General features: G+C 45.3%; 1 protein-coding gene and 1 long non-coding RNA gene across 2 annotated transcripts in view; one reads left to right on the forward strand and one right to left on the reverse strand.

Moving 5' to 3' along the window:
* Positions 1 to 24,720, forward strand: part of LOC147712880 (triggering receptor expressed on myeloid cells 2-like) — a 696,111-nt gene that overhangs the window by 296,459 nt on the left and 374,932 nt on the right. The window contains exon 3 of the mRNA XM_086923542.1: positions 775 to 1,113. Coding sequence (XP_086779668.1) covers positions 775 to 1,113 — 339 coding nt within the window. The remainder of the gene's footprint in view (positions 1 to 774; positions 1,114 to 24,720) is intronic.
* On the reverse strand, positions 3,324 to 8,088 carry LOC147712882 (uncharacterized). Its single transcript, XR_015296029.1, has 2 exons — positions 7,472 to 8,088; positions 3,324 to 5,187 (listed from the first exon to the last, which is right to left on the reverse strand). It is a non-coding gene; the product is annotated as an uncharacterized LOC147712882 (long non-coding RNA).

Raw genomic sequence — 24,720 nt, forward strand, 5'->3', positions numbered from 1 at the left:
ATGGAATGTTCACTCATTGGTTTAAAGTAAGGTCGACTTCCGGATGGAGCTCCGAGGTGATTGACTCTGTCTGGGTGACGTGTTCTAATGTTAGTGTGATATATATGTGTTTAGGCAAACGTACTGAGAAGGCATTTTATCAGGTTGTGTTTTCAGGAAGTACATTTAGCTGTCACTTTGCACATGATACGTTACACGACATTGTCGACAATATGAGATGTAGTTATTGTTGCATGGCGACACATGAATTTCACATCATAATGCAGTATATTTAAGTGCTGCGTTGGAGGAATTCTTGCGGTATGGGGCAGAGTGCCACACACCTTTCTACGCGTAGCTTAGCTAACTTTAGAGGCCAGGCTTTTTCTGTCAATCCGGGCCCAATCCCCGCTGCTATTGAAAAGCAGCTGGACATGGACAATCACTGTAGCTAGCCGGGTTCTATCAGGGCAGGGGTCATTTGGGCGCCCGGACACTGCAGGAGCCTTTACGGGTCAGTGTGGGGTCTGCAAGGCACTGGAAGGGCGCGGCGCGGCCACCCTTGAGGTGGAAGGGGGAGGTTTGACTGGTAGTCCTGGCATCCCTTCACGGGAACCTGACCCAGGGCCCTCTGGACTGCACGTCCTCTGCGCCTTCACTCAACGCCGTGTTTGAGCACCTTCCAATATGTATGTAAATAACTCAATGTCATGTTGATTATTAGCTCCACAACAAGTGGCGCAGATACCTTGTCTTCTGGCCGGTCACAGGATTAATCAGTTTGTTCTTTTTCAGGTCAGCGCTCAGAGATTGTACAATGCGGCCCTGGAGAAAGTGTGACTGTGCTCTGCTTCTACGAAAACGATTATAAGGATCAGCAGAAAACATGGTGCAGAGAGACAAGGCCAAGTGTTTGTGATCCTGTTGTCATAACACCACGATGGAGTGACGAGACACTAGTGAGCGCCACATCCGGAAGGACCCATATTAGTGATAACAAAATAATACATCAGATATCTGTCACGGTAGAGAAGCTAGAGGAGCCGGATGCGGGAGTGTACTGGTGCGGGGTGTATATCCCTCGCACGAACACGGTTGAGATAAAGAAGAAAATAGTCCTGCGCATTTCCGAAGGTGAGTCCAGTTCACTTTAAATGGCCAATCCAAAGGGCTCGTGCTTCTTGTAGCTAATTCTTTTCTCCATCATTGCTCGTAGGCCAATAGCAACGCAACAGGCGGCCAACTTGCCCATTTCTCTCCCCTAGCACCTCACTCATATTCCCATCCAGGAATCTGGAGGATTGGACAAGTGTGTTAGGCGCGCAACGCCCATTGGACTCAAAGGGCTTTAGCGTGTGTGTCAGCCGCGATGAGACAGCTACCCGGGCACACACAAAGCCGCACCCGAGCACTTCACGGGTCTTTAAAAGACCTTTTGCTTGATAATGAGGCTTTGATGATTTTCGCCCCTTCGTAGAGCCCCTGCAGCTCCACTCTGCCTTTTGCTTGAAGACTCAGCCCCCCCCCCCACGAATTTGTTCTCCCCCACCCCTCTTGCACCTCTGCAGTGTGGATACGTGTTTTAAAGACCCCACTTCTCTCGATAAACTACATTTAAAGTCTAAAGACATTGACTAAAGAACTTTTGGATTGTATCCATCTAGAGTTTAGCCCTCTTAGGCTAAACGTGTGTAACCCTAGAGTTAGAAAAAGACTGACATTTAGTAATTCTAGTTCCTTTAATCTCTGACATTAAATACATTTTTGCAGACCAGAGATCTAGAAACGTTGAGCTCTAGTAATCGAGGATCTTTAAACTTCAAGGAAATCGATCTAGCAGGTTTACACTGTAGGGATACAGAAGCTCGGAGGTCAAGGGGTATGGTATCATAAAAGGGAAATTAGTTTGATAGTTTATCAGTATCTAGAAGCTTTAAACCTGAAGGATACAGTATCTTTAAACTCCACAGAACTTCATATATAACTTTTAGACGATTTTGATCTAGAAGGTTTGATCCGTAGTGGCACAATCAGAAGCTTTTCCAACCAATATATGTTTCAAATTCTCTTTTCTTCTCATGCTCAGTGGTGTCCTTCCTTTTCGTTCCTCTTTTGTCCACAATGCCAGTGATTTTAGATCTTACATACCAGAGAGATTTTTGCTGTGTCTGTGAAATCCTCTTGTAGACAACACCAAAAAACGGTGGGCTTAGATCCCGTCCGTAATTCGTTGACTTTCGTGTCATGCGCATTTGCTTGCTTCTTATTCAATGACTTGTCTTCCTGTTGTTATGTTTGTTTCTAATCTGGAGCTCAGTGGCATTGCAATAGCCCCCCCGCAGCCCCAGCAGTGCGGGGGGGCCCCGATGCCCAGCAGGCCCCTCTGGCACCGTGCAAGGATAGCGGGTCCCTGGCCTTAGAGCTCTTGGCTGGATCCGGGGCATGAGGGGCACCCTCCATGTAGTTTGCAGGGTGGCCCCCTCAAGGTTCGTTATGCCACTGCTGGAGCATAGCCTCTTTCGCATCCTTTTCATTGCCTTACAATGCTCATTTATTGAACTACATTTTTATTTGTCTTTCAGCACTCCATGTGATTGTTAGTGCTGCTTCCCACCTACAATAACCCACCGCGTGGGTGCTTCTTATTGCTTCCTCATTTATTTCTCTCTGCTCCTCCATTGCTCACTCCACCCCTTCTCCACCAGCCCAGCCTCCATTCTGGATTTTCTTTTTTCTTTTGGAGGGCTAGGAAGCTGTCATTTTCCTGCAAGGTTACTCAGCAGTGCAGAAAGTGATAATATGCTAAAAAAAAAGAAAATTGTTTTATTTACAGATCCAAGCGGACTCCATCATCTTGGATTGTTAAATAAATAAACAAGCAATTGCAATGCAATAGGTCTCGCATTTGCAAGACTTTAAGCTATTGGCATTGTATATGAGTGCCTTTTATTTATCTGTTTTGATAATTAACTCATAAATAAAAGGCATTGTCATTTACAATGTCGATAGCTCAAACTCATGTAAATGTGAGGCCTATTTCATTTCAAAGAAGCGGCCTCCATTGTCCTGGGCTGCTTGGGAAGTGAAAGTGTGCATGGCGCACTGAATGTTGCAGAAAAGTATGTCGTGCCTGCAGTAGGAGAAACTCATTAAAAAAATAGTGCCTACAGACGAAATGAGACATATCATGTAACAACAAAAGAAAAAGGGCCAGTCCTCATGGGAGGTTACAAATGAAGTCAAGGCGGTACTACGGAGGGATTAACAAAATGTATTGCTTTGCCCACTTGCGTAATCTGAACTTACGCACACCACTTACTCACAGAGAAACTCCAACACTCCACTGGAGGTAAAAATGAGCTTTATTAATATTGTAGGCAAAGGCAATAAGTCACTGCAACTAAGAAAGTCTTAGGCACCGAGGGAAAGGCAATAAACAATGAATACACCACACTATATACATAAATATGAAACTGTGAATACAGGTATATAAACAGTTAATGTACAAAGCACCTCACCAGATTCATTTGCAGCACCGGAGACTTCAACATCCCTAGGCCAAGCACTGAACACCAGGTCGGGAACCCGCAAGACCGGCAGCTCAGGGAGTAATCTCTTCGGGCACCAAAGTTGTCCCGCGAGTGCGTCCACTCCAAGACTGAGTTCCTGAGCTCCACCCCACAGACCCCGCTTTTTATAGCTTAAATCAACCTGTTCGAGAAGCCTCTAGCAGGCGCTCTCGCCCATCTATTCACAAGTGCTGGCCCCCATCTCTGCATCAGACCCACCCAAACAGACCTGGCCAGATTCTGTTTAGGCAGTGTCGAGGCAAAAGACATTCCTTTCCCACTCTCCAGCCTTGGAGACTGGCACGGCCATCCTCCCTCTGTCCTAGCGATAAGTATGGAATGCATGAAAACACTCTGAAGGTACAACATAACCTCACGAGGCATCCTCACGAGATGCCTCGCACCTGCTTGTACTGGTTTACGTGAATAACATGTTTATGTTGCTGCTAAAGTGTAACTCCGGGTCAAGGCAGCTCAAAATGGAAGTGCGATGCAACAAAATGGAAGATCAGAGCATTGCATGGAATCGAGGTCAACATATGATTTAGCACGTTTAAAATGGCAAATACAACACATTCCACCCCTTGACCTTCGATTCACATATATCAAAAATAAAATCACTGAACTAAAGGCACAGCTATGACCGCATCTTTTAACTGCAAAATTGGAATTATTGCAAAGTAACTAGCAACTGAATATCATGATTGAAAAACAAAACTATCATTGGGGCACTGTATCGGGTAACTGTAAAAGCAGTATCAATGCATAATAACCAGCAACTAAATAAAATCTAACTGAAGATCTGATTGTCATTAAAACATTGCATGTCTCATTTAAAGGCAAAACCTTAAAAACTAAATTGTCAAAGTGAAGGATACAAGACTGTAGGCCATATTTGAAAGAGTAAAAACTGCATTACAGAATCAAAAACATAATCAATAACTCTCGTGTTAAAGTGACTACTCAAAAACATTGAATTCAAAGCAGATCATAATGAACTGGTTTTCTCTTTTTGTTCTTTTTACACTTACTGCATTACTTAAAACAAGAACTCAGGTGAAATATCAAAAATAATTCAGCTTGTGTCATTTGAACCTCTAATAATGAAACTGCAAATTCTACTGCCAAGGCAGCCAACTGTAGCTCAAAAAATATCTACTCCAATTGCAGCAAAGTGTCTCTACTGAAAAAAAGTGTTCTTTTCTGTGAAAAACGCAAAACAAAAAAAAAAACACCACTGTCTCTTGTCAGGGTACACAAGCAGTTCTCCTGTGCGAAAGACACAGAGCTCTCATGCTTTCAAAGTCAGCCTCACTTGAAAGGGACAGTTCCAATTGTAGCACACTCTGCTGATCCCTTCTTCGCTTAGAAAGAAGCAGTCCATCTATGTAGATGACAGCTCTCTGGCATCCATCTTCATCAGTATCCCCTCGACAAGGAAGAACCCCATCTGATCTGGTTCTCCATAGATCATCAGCTCCCGTCTGCCATCAGCCCCAGGACATCACCACCGTCCAGTCTGGCTCCAGGCTTGGGGGAGTTTGGGGGTCCACTCTCCAATAACAAGCTAAAATAATAAAAGGGGGGGTGAGGGCCCATGCATACAGGGAGGGCATCACTTGCACCCCGGCACCGCAATCTGAAACGATAAACAAGTATCACATGTCTTGCAAAAATTCTTCAATTCAAAAACACATAATGTTCTTTTTACATCTCTCAAGGTCCCATATTTTATTTCTGTCTGCAAAGCTCTCCTCTAAATCTGGGGAATAGTTCAAGAATACTACCTGCATTATATCCTCTAAATTTATTTGGGCAAAATCTGATTTTTCTTTCACAGTCAGAGGGGCTGGGGAAGTCCCTTCACACCCTTCTCACTCCTTGCTAGCAGACCCCCTCCCTTCGGAGATGTCCGCGTCCCAGGGCTGGCTCAATTTCAACCCTAACAGAGCCTGCTCTCTGCCTTGCAACCCTCCCTTCGAGGAGCTCACATTCCCAGAGCGAAGCGCCTGCCAATTTCTGTCTGCCCTGCCTACCTCCTCATAGGGAGGGGGCATGATGGTGATGAAGCCTGCACCTTTGCAAGCCTCCCTCTCTTTCCTATTAAAGGAAGCTTCACAGTCTGAAGAGTGGAATCCCCCCTTCTTCACACTGAGCTCTTCCGCGGACACAATTTGGGTGCTCGCCAAACATAACAAGCAGGGAAGACTCTGCTCCTGTACTCGCTTTTGAGCCCCGCCTTTACAAAATGCTCCGAGGCAGGCTGTGCTATCTTTTTCTTCCAGATCAAAGCCTGTCAGTTCCCAGCCATTCACAACCTAAAAGCTGTGGAATTTTCCCTTCTTAAATGGAACAGCATATTTTTTAAAAACCCTTTCTTTCGTCTAAGACAAAAACAGACTCAACCTCTTTTGACCTCCATCAACACCCTGCGTTCTATTTCTAAATGTTCTGCTCTTCTGTTTAGCTAATTCAGGCAAATTTAAACTATCATGTATAAAACATTGGCAACCTTAAAAAGTCACATACAAAGTCTCACTGTACTTCTGTAACAATATCTGGGACGGCAACAGTAAAAGAAGGTATATGTTTGTTTAATTTGTAACAGTCAACTGTCATGGGCAAAGAATTATCACATTTGTGCCCCAGCTACATAAAATCATTTTAAACATTAGTTATTGGGGTCACCAACCCTGCTTCTGTGAAATCCTACCAAACTTATTTTCTGTCTATATGGGCCATTTTACAACTAGTGCGACCTCCCATAAGCAAATCACATTTTCTCTCATACTGTTCTGTCCAGTATCTTTTAGTGTGCACAAGCACAGATTCATGGGCATTTGTTCTGCATCTAAATTGAAAAGTCCCTGCACTTCACTGTAGCTAAAATGGGCACATTGGTTTTGGGTAATATCACAAAATACATTTTCACACCTTTTAATTAACCAGTCATACACAATCTGTTGTTGTATACTTTCAAAAACATATGGGTACATTTCTCTTTTAAAGCACCGTTCATCATACACTGTTGGGTCTGATTTATTTCCACCACTGGTGATCGTTAATTCTAAAACACGGGTCTTCTTATCTTTCCTTTCTGACTGAAAACCCTCTTCGGAAGAATTAATTAAAACAGCCTGTGCAATTGGCAACCTGACTAGATTTTCTGTAACATTTTTCACATGTAAATCATGCACGTTTAATTCTGTTGTCAAAGGAATATTTTCACACTGGGCATCAATTAACATTTCCTTCAGCTCTTTTTGCAAATGCTCAAATTGTGGACACATGTTAAACACATTAAAAACAACCCCACTATCTATGTCTGAAATGTCATCCCACCTTTCAGGGTTATATTCTGAGATGTTACGTTCACGTTGCAACTGAGCACATTTTAAATGCATCTTTTACTGAACACTTTTAAAGGGATCCAGCCCTTTCTGCCTAACGTAAAAAAGCTATTCACAAGCCCTTTATACAAAACACATTTAAACACACAGCAATTCTCGTTCAACCAAACACAATTAGCTCACTCATGAGCCAGAACAGCATATGGGCTACCCCCATGCAAATAAATCAACTGATATCTGAGAGTCTGCTTTCCATTTCTAAAAAATCCCCAATATTTTCCCCTTTTAAATCAACGTTCATATCCTGCAACCGACTACGCCAAAATGTATTGCTTTGCCCACTTGCGTAATCTGAACTTACGCACACCACTTACTCACAGAGAAACTCCAACACTCCACTGGAGGTAAAAATAAGCTTTATTAATATTGTAGGCAAAGGCAATAAGTCACTGCAACTAAGAAAGTCTTAGGCACCGAGGGAAAGGCAATAAACAATGAATACACCACCCTATATACATAAATATGAAACTGTGAATACAGGTATATAAACAGTTAATGTACAAAGCACCTCACCAGATTCATTTGCAGCACCGGAGACTTCAACATCCCTAGGCCAAGCACTGAACACCAGGTCGGGAACCCGCAAGACCGGCAGCTCAGGGAGTAATCTCTTCGGGCACCAAAGTTGTCCCGCGAGTGCGTCCACTCCAAGACTGAGTTCCTGAGCTCCACCCCACAGACCCCGCTTTTTATAGCTTAAATCAACCTGTTCGAGAAGCCTCTAGCAGGCGCTCTCGCCCATCTATTCACAAGTGCTGGCCCCCATCTCTGCATCAGACCCACCCAGACAGACCTGGCCAGATTCTGTTTAGGCAGTGTCGAGGCAAAAGACATTCCTTTCCCACTCTCCAGCCTTGGAGACTGGCACGGCCATCCTCCTTCTGTCCTAGCGATAAGTATGGAATGCATGAAAACACTCTGAAGGTACAACATAACCTCACGAGGCATCCTCACGAGATGCCTCGCACCTGCTTTTACTGGTTTACGTGAATAACATGTTTATGTTGCTGCTAAAGTGTAACTCCGGGTCAAGGCAGCTCAAAATGGAAGTGCGATGCAACAAAATGGAAGATCAGAGCATTGCATGGAATCGAGGTCAACATATGATTTAGCACGTTTAAAATGGCAAATACAACACACAATCCTATTAACGAATCAGAAGCCAGCCTTTACAAATGACACAAGCCAATGAAAAATATCGGCAGTGAGAGGGCGGAGCTTCAAGTCCATACTCAAATTCAGCATGCCTCGCAGAACAGCACATGCGCTGCCCAGGCTTGAGCTAAAGAAATAAGTAACCAAATGACAGCAGCCTCATTCCACTGGCTCGAACATGCATAGCTACATGTCCATCAGCACACATGCACACATGCCAGCTCAGGAAAAAGACTGTAAACAAAATATCAGATTTGACTATCCAGTACAGTAACCAGCTAAGCAGGCTATATCATATGAAATACCCTAAAGGGACCTGCAGAGCTGATCAAAGCTACCACCATGCTGAAAAACCAAAAAGGAAGCATCTGTCTCTCACACTTCATCATCCAACACACTGCTACATAACAAGTCCCATTACACCATAACCACCCCTCAGTGATCACACATAGCAACGAAGCACTTCCAACATAGGTTCAAAACAATGACAATATTCATCCAACCATGCACCCTACACTATGTAGGGTGCTACTCAGGTAGGCAAGGGCTTCAGCGGCCCATATAGTGGTAGTTAGCTCTATATAAACAATCCAATACACTGCAATACAATACAATCTCTCAACCACTGACATTTCTCTCTCTTGTCCTCTTCTATCTCCAAGAACTCCTCCATCAATCTCTTCCATCTCTTTTCAATGCACACGTCCACTCCCAATGTCTCTCTTGTGTTACTCTCATACCACTTCCAGCACTCTGCCTCAAAGCCTCAATGTTGGTCTCTATTTTCTGCTACATCACTTCCTATTACTATGATTCCACTTACCAACCAGAGGTTAAGAGAAGATGAATACGCACAATAATCCTTCAATGCCACCACAAGACTGATGCCCAGCAGTTTTACAGGTATTTATATATTTTTCTTTGCTGTATTGAGATGGCGGTTGGTCACTTCAAAGTGCTTTGCTAGGTAGGGAAGGGAGGTTACAGGTGGTGAGAATGGATGCAGTGAAGGTTCATATACTATTGACCTTCACACCTTCAGTTTGATCCAAAGTTCATTTGTTAGGGTTTTCCTAAATGCCATGAGCCTGATTTTCAAGAGGAGGGATAAAGCACATGTGTTCTAGAGAGAGGAGTCTTGTATTGGAAGCATTCTGCACTCAAACCATTTGTATCTCACTGGATGGGACCATTGTCTGTTTTTAGTAGAGTACATTGGGCGCCTCTTAACCATTTTCATTCCTTCTACTCACCTGTCAGCTGTAGCCAAGTAAAAGGTTATCTATCCTTGGGAGGCTACACCCACAATACCGGGAGCATCCTATCCTTGAAAGGCCCCTCCCCCAGAGGGTACTATTCCTGGAAGGCCCCTCCCCCAGACAGTCCTTTCCTCTGGAGGCCCATCTCACAATGCCTGGAGTGTCCTATAGAGGAAGCCCTGTCTCGTGAAACATGCTGTCTAACTACCAAGTTCAGTCTGGAATTAGGGACTGATGCATGAAGGTAGGCTTAAGGAATGGGATGGGTAAGGGAAAATAATGAAGATTTACCAAAGAGTAATACACATTTTATTTCCATATTTCCATAAAAGTCCTTTCAACCCAGTTTCAGAGATCAGCACAGAGCTCATGACAGCTGTCAAGTCTATACTAGGGCCTATGGAGTACAGAAAATCTACTGATTGTAAAATAGAAGGAAGCAAAAAAAACCTCAGCCACTACCGCAACTGATAATGGGAGGTAAATGATGATATGGCAACCCCAAAGCCTCCTGCACAGGTCTACGGGTACACCACCTTCCAGGAAGCAACGTATTATCTGTGCAAATTTCCCTAGAGTATATGGCAGGCCCATAATTGCCCTCACCAATGTTAGTTCAGCATGAACCAGCTCACTGTCATTGCTCTCAAGTGATATCCTGAAGGGGAGGATAGAACAGTGCACCCTCATTTCACTGGCGGAAAGCATAACTATAGGAAAGTGCCCCTTTCTGTATTGTCACCCCACTTTTTTCTCCAATTGCTGATGGTTATGACTCTGATAGTGCACTGTAGTCTGCTGCTCATACCCTGGTGGGGGTGCTTGCTCTCATAAAACTGTTATGTTCACTTCGGTAATCTCAAATTGGTAAATACTTTACCCACTATAAGTCCCTAGTGTAAGTTACAGGGAGAACCTAGGGCATTGATGGAAAAGGGTTCCCCAGGGCAGCAGCATGGTCTTGTGCCAGCCTGAGTGACCCACACAAACTACTGACTGTGTATCTGCCGGTGCAGACTACGAGAGCAGTGCTAACTGCTCGAACTCGAATGTGCCCTCACCATATGTGGCACAGTCACCTACACTGATATTTATATATGTCAGACACACCAAAGGAAGGACTCCCGATGCAAGGAGGCAGGGTGGAATATTTTAAGGGTGAAGGCATATGAGTGCAAGCCTATATGTCCCTGTAGTGGTTTTCCTAATTGGAAACCACTATAGGTGCAAGCAGTCCCCTAGGATAACATGGGCTGGCACCCAGGCATACTCGAATTTGCCTTCTCAATGATGGTTCGGATAAAAATATGTAATGTTTGGTATCAAACTACATGTCTTATCACCCCTGACACAATTCTCATGTCAAGGCGATGTGGTATGCACCCAGGGGCCCACCTGGTTGCCCTAGCTGTCCTATGCTTTGAAAAGGCAAGCCTGCCTTTTCCCTCACCTGCTGCTGCCAGGACAGGACTCTGACCTCCTGCTAGGCAGTGTGAACATTCCCAGGAGTCAGAAACAAAGGCATGGGCAAGAAGGAGGTCCTCCCATGCATGCTAGTGAATGGGCACATCAAAGAGGTGAGCTTTAAAGGCTTTATGTAAATGTAAATGTTGTAGAGCTTATATAGCGCACAATCACCCCAAGGGGTATCACGGCGCTGTACACATACCACTTTGGAACCCCTCCTGGCCTTTCCATGTGAAGTGCCCACTCCTGGGCCCCCCAAGGTGAGGCCAGGCATCCTGGCGCTGGTGGGTCAGTTGTGGAGATTAAGCAAGCTATTGCCCAGAGTTGCAGCATGGGACCCATGATTAGAATAGGCACCGAGGCAAGAATTGTCAGGTACGGGGAAATTTAGCCCAAGACCCGCCTGAGGCGGGAATTGAACCCTAGTCCGGGCCATACCTCTGCATCAGGGTCTGCCGCTCTAACCATTGAGCCACACTTCTCCACAAAGGCTTTACACCCTCTGATATGCATGGGGGATGACTCACAGTGGAGGAAACAGACCTCCCCTGCACCAGGCACATTTGCTAGGGACAGGTTGGAAATTAGGTATGCAAGGTAGAAGGCTGACCACATCTCCAGGGTGAGCAGTACGGTGTGTACCCTAAAATGTTTTTCCCTATGTTTAGGAGTGGCAGGATAGAGAGTTCTGGGTGAAAACTGGATGTGGTCTCCTCAGGGGCAGATAAGCTGCAGGATGGAAATGCCCATAGGCTACTAGTCTCTACACCCCTAACTCACCTAAATCTAGGATTTAAGGGAACCCCCTGACACCAGAACCTCAGATCCGATCAACCTGAAATGAAGAAAAACCAAGAAGGAACCTCTGTCCATGACAACAGCACTTTCCCCACCAGCCAAAGCTGAAGAGGTATACTCTGTCCCCGTGGCAACAGAATTGGAACTGTGAGAATGAATTTCATCCGTGGATCAAATTTGCCATCCTCTGATTCATGGATCGCTGTGGAAACCCCCGACACTGGAGGTAAAAACACTTCCAGGATCTTAAGAATCACAGGCCAACGGGCCCGCCAATGGATCAAAGAAAACCAGATGGTCCATTGCATTGTGGGAGTTGTAGTCCTGCCTGTCCAAAGATTCAGGCTGCTACCTCATACCCCTGGACCCTCTGAAGTGCCCATACCTTTTAGCTGGGTTTACTGCTGCCAAGGCTTGTGGGCCGCGAATCCCCCAAACTCGACACTGCATCTAGAGGGAACACCATGCAACCAGGATCTGACATCAGTAACTGTGTCTCCTGTTTGCTTTTTATTCTTGTTTCTTGCAGCACAGTGAAAGCGGTAAAATCAGCAACTACCGTGGCTTCCGTTCGGCACCGTAGACAGCCAGAGCACCTCTGCACCCGGACTCCCTGGGCTAGGTAATTTATTTATTTAGTTATTTATAGCATTTGTAGAGCGCTTCTGCAACCCTACGGGCATCCTGGCGCTGTGTACATATTGCTGAAAATGCTGTGCATCAGAGGAGGGGGATAGTATAAAGTTCTGGTGAGATTAAACTTTGGGGAAGAGCCATGTTTTCACCTTTTTACGGAAAGCCATCAGTTCGTCTGTTTTCCTGATGTCGATAGGCAATTTGTTCCACAGATGGGCTGCGGCTATGCTGAAAGCTCTGCCACCATAAGTGGCTTTCCTGATCCTGGGTATGCTTATCAGGTTGGAAGATGAGGAACGGAGGGACCGTGTGGGTATATACCATTTGAATTTCTTTTGAAGTGGTCGGGGGCCCATTCCGTGTACTGCCCTAAAGACAATGCAGAGGGATTTAAAGCAGATCCTTTGATGTACAGGTAGCCAGTGAAGATCGGCTAGAGCGAGGGTGGTAGAGGATCTTCGCTCTCGGGAGAGTGCCAGCTTCGCTGCTGCCGCCTGGATGCTTTGCAGTCTGGAGATCAAATAGGCCGGGGATTCCAGAAGCAGAGCATTACAGTAATCCAGGCGGCTGAGAATGGTGCTCCTAACTATGGTGGTTCTGACCTGCGCTGGTAAGAGGGGTAGCAGCTTTCGCAGTCCTCTCATTAAAGCAAAGCAGCTACACATCTGCTTGTTGACATTGGTCTCTAAGCTCAGACAGTCATTAAAGCTGACTCCGAGATTCTTCACTGATTTCACTGGGGTTAATGACTCCCCCGAGTCCAAGGGCCAGAAATCGGTGGGTAGACTTCTGGTAATTCTGCCAACTGTGCAGTGCATTATTTCCGTTTTATCACTATTAAATTGTAGTGAGTTCTGGTTTAGCCAGAGTGTCATTTCTGCCATGCAGGTATGGAAAGCCGTGAGTGAGTTGGCCTGGGCACCATCAAGGGAAATCATCAGCTGCGTGTCGTCTGCATAGTTGATCACGCTAATACCGTGGGTCTTGATAGTGCCCAACAGGAGTTGCATATATATATTAAAAAGTATCGGACTGATTGCGGACCCTTGTGGGACGCCATGTGGGACTTTAACAAATTCCGACTGATATGGGGGGATGGCTACTGCCTGCCATCTGTCTTTTAAATAGGAGTGAAACCAATCGAGCACCACTCCGCCGATTCCAATGTTTTTTAGTCTTGTCAGCAGGATGTCGTGGCTCACCGTATCGAATGCGGCGGACAGGTCCAGCAGAATTAGGATTGCTGATTCCCCCCTGTCCGCCCTCATTCGCAGGTCATCCAGAACTGTCAGCAGAGCTGACTCGGTTCCGTGAGCTGGTCTGAAACCGAATTGCTCCTCTTCCAGGATGTTGTTGGTTTCTAGGAAGAGGGCAAGGGATCTGCTGACCCACCGCTCTATGATCTTTATAGGGTATGGCAGGAGCGATATAGGACGGAAGTTTTTTTTGCAGTTCGGGTCTAGATTAGGCTTCTTTAATAGGGGGGTAACAACCGCCAATTTCCATCCTTTTGGTACTGTGCCAGAAATGAGGGATTGATTGCAAAGCTGTTGCAATACTGGGAAAAGGTCATCCCTGAACTCCTTTACTATTTTGTGAGGCAAAGGGTCCAAAGGGGACCCTGAGGTTGTATTAAGAGCAGTTTTTGTGAAGTCTTGTTCTGTAAGGACTTTAAAATTTTCTAAGGTAGCCTTTGGGTTGGGTCGTCCTGCGTGGTCTTCGCTCTTCTCCCTATTCTCGGGGTTACTATTATCCTGCTCAGAGGAGATGGAAGCACTCTTCATTCCCTCAATGATTTTAGTGATTTTTTCCTGAAAGAAGGAAGCTAAGTCATCGCATAATTCTTGTGAGGGCTTAATTTGACTGTTCGCACAATCCGGATTGGATAACTCTCTGATTATCCTGAAAGTGTCACGGGACTTATTAGAGCTGTGGAGTAGTAAGTCGGCGAAATAGTTTGCTTTGGCTGCGATGATATCTTTTTTATATCTTACAATGGTTTGTCTCCATATCAGTTTCTCCGGCTCCGAGTAATTTTTTCTCCACATCCTTTCGGCGTTTTTACAGGCTCTTTTCAGTGCCTTCAGGTTATCCGTGTACCAGGGCGCGGAGGGTCTTCCTCTTTTCCTGATTACTTTCAGGGGTACAGTATCGTCGAGCTTTTTGGTTACTTCTTTACACAACGTGAGATAGTTAGTGGTGATGTCGTTCTCTGGGTTGAACGAATTCCCAATGTGATGGAGATTGAACTTTCCTTTCTCTTTCCTTTTTAGCAGGCCTTTCCAATCGCGTCCAATAAAGGATCTGCTCTGTGTATTAGTAGGTCCTTTATTAGTCAAGGTGTGAATGTTGAAAAGTAGGAGGTGATGGTCTGACCAATCTACTGGGAGCGTTGTTCTCATTGTAATAAGATCCTCTGCAGCAAATATTAGATCCAGTGTATTTCCCTGTTTATGTGTGGGGGTAGTTATCCACTGTTTCAGCCCTAAGTTTTCCCAAGAGTGGGTGATATTGTGGAAGGCCGTGTGTAGTTGGTCATTATCCCAAAGATTGAAATCTCCTAGTACCAGTAGTTTGCTGTGTGAGATTGATATGTTGTTGATGACGGCAATCAATTCCTGCTGTTGTGTTGCGTTGATATGTCCCGGAGTCCTATAGCAGATTAGGCTCGTGAGGCAGTGGCCTGAGTCATGTCTGATCGATATCCCAAGTATTTCAGCACATGAAACCGTGTCGACATCTAAGGTAGCAACATTTAGCTCCTCTTTAAAGATGATCCCTGTTCCTCCTCCTCGTCCTATGGTCCTAGGTTTATGAATGATCTTGTATCCTGGCGGGCAGGCCGGCCCTAGCTCTAGTTCCATTCCCGCAGCCGTCCATGTCTCAGTCAGAAATAAAATGTCCAAATGGTTGGACTCGACCAAAAGCTGTATTTCAGTGGCGTGTTTCGGCAGAGACCTGACGTTTAATAGTCCACTGACTAGTTCTCCCTTAATGGTCTGTTTGGGGACGGCGTGTGTTGGCAGGAAGTGCCTATATCCTGTGTTCTGATCAGGGTTCGAATGTAAAACTAGTGGAAGGGGATTGATATGAGGCAGGCGCCCTAGGCAGTTGGGACATAGACTATTGGTCTCGGACTCAAAGTGGGGACTTAGACGAGGGCAGTTAGCTCTGCCTGCCAAAGGGTTTAGTAGCATGAGTGTTTCTCTGCTGTATCTGTTTGCCTTGTGGAGCGGGAGAGCTCGGGCAGGGGGGGATGCCCTGGGCCCGGTCTCGGCGCGGACGAGCGCAGACGAGCTTGCCTTAAGCGCGCCTTCGGCGCGCATTCGTCGCGCCCGCTGCGCTCGTCCGCTGCGCTTCCTGTAAGGGCACATCTTACATAGGGATGAGGTGGGGAGTAAAAAGGGGCGTGGCTATGGTTGGTGGGCGTGCCTTTCTGTTCCGGCCAATTGTGCCTCAGCAATACAACAAACCCCCGCCCTCGGCAGCGTTTTTTCGCTGTGCGAGGAGTAAGGTACAGTGAATAAACTTTTAAAAGCAATTAATAAACACACAAAGTCTAAAATAGTGCTAGGGGTCCCTTCTCCCAGCTGTGCCTCAGGAGATTTAGCAGCAAAGACGCAGCGCTCGTGTTCAGCGCGCGTTTTGCTGAAAAAGGGGCGTGGCTACGGTTGGTGGGCGTGGCTTTCTGTTCCGGCCAATTGTGCCTCAGCAATACAACAAACCCCCGCCCTCGGCAGCGTTTTTTCGCTGTGCGAGGAGTAAGGTACAGTGAATAAACTTTTAAAAGCAATTAATAAACACACAAAGTCTAAAATAGTGCTAGGGGTCCCTTCTCCCGGCTGTGCCTCAGGAGATTTAGCAGCAAGGTAAAATTGTACTGACTGTCGTGGCCTGGTCTTAGGACCCGCTCAAACTAAACCCTGCAAAGGTTCCACATAATTCAACCTCAAAGTGGCCGATGGTCACTAGTGGTTTTTCCCACTGACTGCAATGTTATGTTTTTCATCTATTATTTTGCACTGATTTAATATTGCTTCTAAAATCTATAACTCTGGTTATAGGTATGATATTCCATTAATTTTGGTGTGTACAATAAGATAACAAACACTTTATGTTTATAAATTAGTGTCAGATTTCCATTGAGTGTTATTAATTCCTTATCTTCCATGTTGGTACTCTGAAATGTGTAACACATGTTCCTCTAGTGAAGCCTGACTGCTCCTTGTCACTTTATGATGACTGACTTAAGGATTTATTAGTGTGTAACCCAGGACTATCTGGGATTATTGTGATATTACGTGGTGAGGCCTAACCCCCTCACCACATAAAATTCCACTTTCCAACAAAAACCAGCCCTAGAACCAGAAGAAAAACTCTTTACGTTGAAGGAATGTAATGTAATGTAGACCCCACAACCATCTGAAAGTAGTGCACTAACCCAGCCTCATGATACAAGTTCCTGGCTCAAAGCTACTGGTGGCAGAGTACGAAATCATCCAAGATGTGAGTGCTTTAAATAAGGGCATGAAATAGCAGGTGTTAAAGTTTGTCACAAACCAAATTTCCTGTCTGAAGTTGACTGAAGTAAACAGAAACAACTGTTCATGGACCACATATAACGAACAAGGGAACTCACAAGGACAACCAGGTGCCCGGTTGCTTTTTCAAAGATCCTAACCAATTACTGTGTCTCCTTAAGGAGCTTAAAGCCAAGTATTGATTAGAAAATTTTTCTTACAAACTTCCAGGTTCCTTCATATATGGCCCACATATACCAGTATCCTCAAAATATCTTTAAAGGTATGAACATTACTAACTGGGCTGAAACTCCTTCCTCAGACTTACATTCTTACTCACCCAAATAACACTTTTTGTCCTACTTTCCTACTTTATGGAGTGATGAAGTATGTACAAGCAGTCTCTCCATTTTATCAACTGGTGAACCAGAAACATGCCTTAGGGTACTGTGTGTTGGAGTCTTTCTAATAGGTTATCCCTTCTAATTCTTAATATCTCTTTTTGCACAACACCAACATTTAATTCTCATTACCTGGTGCTCTTTATCTCATGAATGACTATTTGGAAGCAGTTTCTCCCCTGTACCCATTGGTATAAGGGAAACATATCTTTAACGGTAACCCTTTCCAGAGTTACTCTTAACAGGCTGTCCTACCTAGTAGTATAGAACTAAGAATCACACAGGTCCAACGGTAAACGACCCATATGCTCATTACTGTCCATGTACTCAAGGATATGCATTGGAAAGGTACAAATTACTAATCATTTGGAGCAATAGCAAGTATCTCCAAATAACCTTCAGAGGATCACTATGCCATTTCTATTCACCCCATGTCTTGAACAATAGACGTTTTCTATGCTTCACTGAGTGGAAATCCCATTGTTCACATAAAAGTAGATAACAATTCTTCTGACATCAGATTCTTTTTTTATAAACATTGATGTGAAACCAATGCAAATGTGTGTGTTATTATGTATCAATTGCAGCCTTAAAAAAGCCACAGGTTTGTGACTTTTATCAGTCTCTGATTTATTGTGCATTGAATCTTGAAAGGTTATGTTTGATTGTATATTTATAGATGCTGGGATTTCTGAACATTTGTAAACACTACAAGCCTCTAGGTGGGCAAGTGGTCCTTTCCCACAGCATGGAAATGTGCGGCAAACTATGAGACAAACATGTCTGTACTAATCAGTCCACTCAGCAGAACTTTAGGGTCAAGAGGCCACTTTTTCACTTATACATGATCCTGGGCAGAGGGGAACCACAGCCCGTATCCTACTGGACCTCTCAACAGCGGTTGAGATGGTATCACACCTCATCTTTATAATGGGACTTTGCAAGATTGGCATCCAAGGACCTGCCCTCTGCTGGAGCTCTTCTTTCGTGGCAAGAAGAAGACAGATAGTCAACCTGACTCCATACTTGCCAGAAACCCAATAACTCATATTCAGAATGCCCCAAGGCTCATCACTCAGTCCCACCCACCCTCTTTAATTCCTACATGACCCCCCTCTGGGCAGTGACATCAAGATCCTCACCAAAGCCGATGATGTGCAACTCATTCTGTCCCTCTTGGATCATACCCCCAACATAAGGAACAAGTTAATTGCCTGCATATTTGAAGTAGCCGACTGGATGAAATCCAATTGCTTCAAACTTATCACGAACAAGACAGAGGTAGTGATCTTTAGGTATAATACCTCCACGTGGCACTCAAACCGGTGGCCAGCCAGCCTCAGACCCACTCCCACTCCCAGATCACATGCCAGAAACCTCTGCAACATCAGTGATATCAAGCTGAATATGGCCACCTAGTCAGCACTGTCACGTCATCCCTACTTCCACACCCTGGAGGTGCTGAGAAAGATTTTAAAATGGCTCCCGAGCAACACCAGAAGAACCGTCACCAGTGCCCTCATCACCAGCAGACTGAACTATGGAAACTGTCTCTATACCGGAATCTCCAAACATCTCACTAGACAAAGACAAAATATTTAGAATGCAGCGGCCAAACTCATTTGCAACCTCCCAGGCACAACCCACATCACACCACACTAGAGGGAGCTCCATTGGCTCCCGATACACAAGTGTGCACACTTCAAGCTCCTCACCCACACATTGAAAACACTGCATGCCATGGGCCTGGCCTACCTGAACAGCTGCATTTCCTTTCACAAACTATCTAGGCACTTCCGCTTAGACGGACTCCCATTTGCGCTATAGACCATGCATACACAATATACAGAATCGGAGGTCAAGCCTTCTCATTCTTTACTTTAAAGCATGACAGACATCCCACTTCACATCAGAGCCTCCTCTTCACTTTTTGAATTCTGCAAGAAGCCGAAGACCTTACTCTTCGACTATCCTCCACCCCTGTGGCCTGTCTCCCTCTCCCGCACAGCACTGGTATACCCTTGCGGGTGATATTGCACTCTACAAATAAACATAGCATAATGCAACACAACACACAACTGTACTGAATCCACTGTCAGTTTATGTAGCAAATGCACACCAGACATGGTACCAGTCAGCAAAATGAAATACAATGACCACCTATCTATATATGGACACCTTGTCCTGATGTGGGCCAAAAGCTTTAAATGTTGAAAATTGAATAAAGTACCCAGCCGTTTCTTTTGACATGAGTACAGCATGCAATAACCTATTTCCATCCTGCAAGTCGGTGTCTTCAACAACCCGGAAAACAGCTGGGAGATCTGCAAATAAGCATGATCTTCAAACATTTACCATGCCTGAACCCAAAATACAGACCATAATGAATTTTCCCCCCGCTAAGCATGCTGGGTGGATATGGAATATCCTGCCTAGGCTGTGAGGATTTGGGATACTCAGCATTGCCTATCCAATCTTATGAATGTCCTCTGACAGGACCAGTAGGCCACATCATAAGGGAAGACGTATATACCTACAGGGCTCTATGGACCACTATCAATTCCAAACTAGAAGGATATGGACATTGAACCAATGGCCCCTGTTCCTGAGAAGGGAGAGGCACCCCCTTCTTCTACACATGACCACAGCTACCACAGTACCTTATTGTTTGTATGTCTGTATAAGGTGTTTCAATAAAGTGAACACAGCAAAGAGGAAGTGGAGATCTGTACATAGTCAAAAAGACGCATAAAGTCAATGAGTAATGGAATTGAGTTCTAGGCGGTTAATGCATTGTGATGTAGTGATTTTAAAAAGTGAGTCTTCAGCTGTTTCCTAAATTGGAAGGGCGTTTGGTGGTCCTGATGGATACGGGTCGGGGATGTTGTTCCAGATCCTGAGTGCAGATGGGAAAGGACTTCTTTTTTCTTTTTAACACTTCCTCGTCTGAAGTCTGATGGTGTCCTGGCTGTGGGTGTGCCAAGATCCACCAAAGATGGAGAGCTTGTCTGCAAGATAAGTGGGGGTGCTGGTCGTGATAGCTTACTTGAAATGTGTGTTTGATACCATATTCATTATAATCAATGAGGAGGGAAAGAGAAACTGTGATCCATTCGGCTTTCAATGGTTAGTGCAACAACAAAAGAGGGGGAAGAATGGACCACTTGTCCTGTCTAAGTAGGGTCTTTGTTCATGTGGGAACCGTCATAAAAACCGTCATATGAGTACACAGGCCGTTGGCGGTATATCTTGGTTCTCCGCCTATGTGTACTATTTCAGCATCATCATTGGGTCTTTTTGTTTGTCAATATGCTGACCTCCACCTGGAGGAAGACCTACTGGTTTTTCAATAGTGGTCAGGAATAATGAAGGAGGGTGTGCTCGTGCTCTCATGAAATGAATTAAAATTCCCTACATCACTTTCATCATAGGTATTTTATTTGGGAAATAGTGATGTGGAAGATTAAAAAAACGATAGTGGTGCGTTTACTAGATCGAGTTACTAATCTTCCGCACTGTAAGGGTCAACATGTTTCAGCCCCGTGGGAACTCTAGAGGGTTTTTTTTAAGCTGTCTTTCGTTTTTTTTTATGCTGAAGGTTAGATGTAAGTACAGAAAAGCAGATCCTGGTAGCGAAGTGTCTCTGCGCCCGATTTGCAAACAGGACCGGGACCTCTTCAATTATTGGAGAACCATGATCCGACTCGAGAGAAAAAGGAACAATATTGTAGTAGAATGGCAATAAAACAACAATGCCTGTGGTAACTCTTGAATAAACCACACACTTATTTGTAGATGACTTGTTCAGCTCTTGCTCTGTCACTAAATTAACTGACTTAACTTTCCTTGTCCTATATGAATTGAAATGAGTACAGTGATAAAACAATTTAACAAAACACGTACATTAATACATTTTGCACCACCATATACTCATTGGTCTCTTCAAACCACTGTGCCTTGCCTTTGTCACTGGGCCACCAATCTATTGGCCCCTCTGAGTAGCTGTGGGTTCTATAAGTTTGGACATTCATTCATTCAAGAGACAATCCTTGTGAACAAGAAACCAATGGGGAGCCCTAAGATGATAGAGATACAGGATCTTCTCTTGGCTGTGCAGCCGCATCCTAGATAATTTAAAGACCATAAAGAAGTTACTGCACAAACCCACATAGAGGGAGCTATAGTTATCCATCCTAGACACAAGGCCTATACACATGTTTCTCAACAGGAAGCCTGGATAAAAATTAAGGATTTGGATAAAACTTTCAGCTCTAAACAGGAAGAAGTGAGCTTGGAAATATGTTCCTTAAAAAAAGCTGGAAGCCAAAAATGACAAGGAAACTGTGTATTGAGGACACAGGGAGCTCTACTCCACTCCTCATGGGCAAGCTTCCCAGCCACCATCCTGCATAGACTGCCCAAGCCGTGCGAAGACGTGGACGCGGAAAGCATCCGATCCAGGAATGGAGGACAGAAATCATCGGCCACACTGCCCCCAGCAGCTGCAGCTTCCAAGCACTCCTAGGTGAACTCTGCAGGACCACAATACTCCAGTTGGTGGGAAATTTAGTCATCATCTCCCCCCCTACTGGAGATCCATAACATTGTTCAAGTGGGTCTTGCAGATCATCCAGCAGGGCTTTTCTCTGTCTTTCCTCTCTTTTCCTCATCTCATTCTGACAAATCAGGAACGGCTGATGGAGGATCATTTAAGGTTGCTCCAAGAGAAAGTTACAGCTCTCTTGGCCGAGGGAGCTATTGAAAGAGTCCCTGTTTCAGAGGTAGACTGTGGCTGTTATTCCTGCTACTTTCTGATTCCGAAGAAGAACAAATGGTTGCAGCCCATCTTAGATCTTCGGACCGTCAATCTCTTCCTGAAGAAGGAGAAGTCCAAGATGCTCAGTCTGGCTCAGGTCTTGTCTGCCCTCGACCTGGAAGACTGGATGTGAGCGTTGGACCTACAGGACGCGTATTTTCACATCCCCATCCTGCCGGGCCACAGGAATTACCTGCGGTTCAAGGTAGGCTGCAAGCACTTTCAGTTTACCATGCTCCCCTTTGGCCTTACCAGTGCCCCTCAGGTGTTCACCAAGGTGAAGGTGGTGGTCGCAGTCCATCTGCGCAGGTTAGGAGTGTCAGTCTTCCGCTACCTCAATGACTGGCTGTTGAAGGCATCCTCACCCCAGGAAGTCGTCTTCTACCTTCAGACTACGGCGGACCTCCTGCATTCGCTGGGGTTCTCTTAACCCCTTGGATGCTGCGTGAATTCTCGTGCTGTGCGGGAGTTTTAAGGAGTGGGAGGAATTCGGATGGCCCGCAGTCTGCACACTTCTACTGTGACGCATGACGTCTGGGGGGCCGTCCTGAGCCCTCCACTAAGATGATATACGCCTGCCATAGGCAGATTTTTTTTAATACTGTACAGAAAGATCTATCGACTTTCTTTCTGCGTTTTTTTCTACTGTCCTTTTGTTCATTCTGAGCCTTGCCCAGAGGGCTCTGCCTTGGGAACTCTCAAGGGTTAACTTTGTGCTCCGTCTATTTTTTTGCGGCTGCCAGACTAACACTCTCTCTTCAAATCTCCCATTTTATATAGATTTCTGAAAGGGCTGGCTCACCTGTTTCCACCTACACCCTTTGTTATGCCACAGTGAAACCTTCATTTGTTCCTCACTTATCTGATGTGTGCTCCCTTTGAGCCTTTACACAATTATCCCCTCTAGCTGTTGACCTTCAAAACAGCCTTCTTCGTGGCGATTACATTGGCCTTGAGGGTGAGTGAACTGCAGGAGTTAATTATGCCACTGAAAGTTGGTTTACTTACACTCAGGCCCACACAAAGCAGTTATTTATTTTCTCTCAGACATGAGGGGTTAGAACACAACCCTCACTCTAAGATGGTGCACACCTCCTTAGTTACAAGAAGAGGTATCACCAAGCCTCGGGATGATGACAGTCTCATTTCCGCCTTTCAGGATTTTCATCTTCAAACTTGTCTCTCCTGATGCGTCTGGAGTGAATAGGTAATCTGCAGTACAGTTGACCAGCAGTTGACTTGGCGGAAATGGCAAATAAACCAGACCTGGAGCAATGCACTGCTAATTGAAATGCTGATCTGAAAATGCCTCGTAACAAACATTGCCATCTGACCCGAGCTAAACATACTAGACAAAGAGAAAAGTAGCAAATTGGCACTGAACAGGCAAAGAGGCATGGACATCAGGTATGAAGTAAGAAAGGACCATTTGGAACTGAAAGACTGTAGCAAATCTGGAAGAGTAAGAGAATAAACGCTGAGGAGTAGTCAAGGAGAAGAATGTGGAGCAATTGGTGAGTGTGAGAAGGTGGCCTGATATGCAGTGCTCACTATTCTAGTGAACACTATGTATCAGTCCAGCAACCCTTATTGATGATTGGTTGTAAGTCAACCTTATAGACCAGCTATCCTAGTAGCGTGGATACGAGCAGTCTAAGGCTAAAGACTCGAGAGGGCGTGTTAAGCCAGCTGTTTACCACACATATACCCCTTGAACACCAAGTGAAAGGACACCACACAAGTGTTATGAAAATAAACAAGATATTTATTAAGAATCACAACAGCCCTGTACTCTTTATGAGGACAGGGTACTAAGCACAAAACAAAACTCTTACGAAAATACTTAAGTTAGCACAGTATATACAAATGCCCGAGGGGCACGGAAAACCATATACTCTGAAAGTGGAATGCGAAATTACTAGCAGGTAAGTACAGTACTAATAGCCTTTGGAATCGCTAAGACTTGACTATAGAATCGTTAGATTACTTCTAGGAGACCCAGAGGACTCGGGTGCAGAGTGTGCACTCTCACGCGTGATGCGGGACAAAGTCTATGGTAGCTAGTAATTGCAAAGTTAGTGTTCTCGGGCGAACCCGACCTGGTAGGAGGAAAACGAAAGTGGATTCTGACCCTTGGATAGTGAGGCTATGCTGGGGCACCGAAATGCCGAAGTTACCTAGCCCAGGGGCTGCAGCTGCATAGGACTCAAAAGACGTCGGGAATCCTCGTTGACGGACCAGGAGCCTGGAAGAAAGAAGTTGCTGGCAGGCGACCAGTGAAGAAAGTTCGATGGATCCAAGCCTGGATCGAAGGAAGATGACACCTGAAAGCAGAGGGGACCAAGTTCGAGACTACTAGCCAGTAGTCAGTGGGCACCAGGAGGGCACCGGATGGTAGCCACCTCGACTAGGTGAGTGGGTGACGCTGTGCTCGCAGATCTCACGGACCAGGAGGCGTTGTCGGCGACCAGGATGGAGGAGCGAGCTGTCCCACGAAGATTGAAGCTGTCGGCGTCGCTGGACCCAGGATTGGGCAACAAAGCCTTGGCAAATTCAAGCCCACGCGGTGGACTCAAAATGGCATCTGGAGTGGACCAGGAGGGTCCGGGGTGCCTCTCTTGAAGAAGGAAGCAAGGGCCAGTCTGGAGCAACCAGACCAGCAGCAGTGATGTCGTCGGGCGTCGTGAAGAAGGCCACAAGCCAGCCGGCT

Source organism: Lissotriton vulgaris, chromosome 5, assembly GCF_964263255.1.
Source record: "Lissotriton vulgaris chromosome 5, aLisVul1.2, whole genome shotgun sequence".
Classification (NCBI taxonomy): Eukaryota; Metazoa; Chordata; class Amphibia; order Caudata; family Salamandridae; genus Lissotriton; species Lissotriton vulgaris.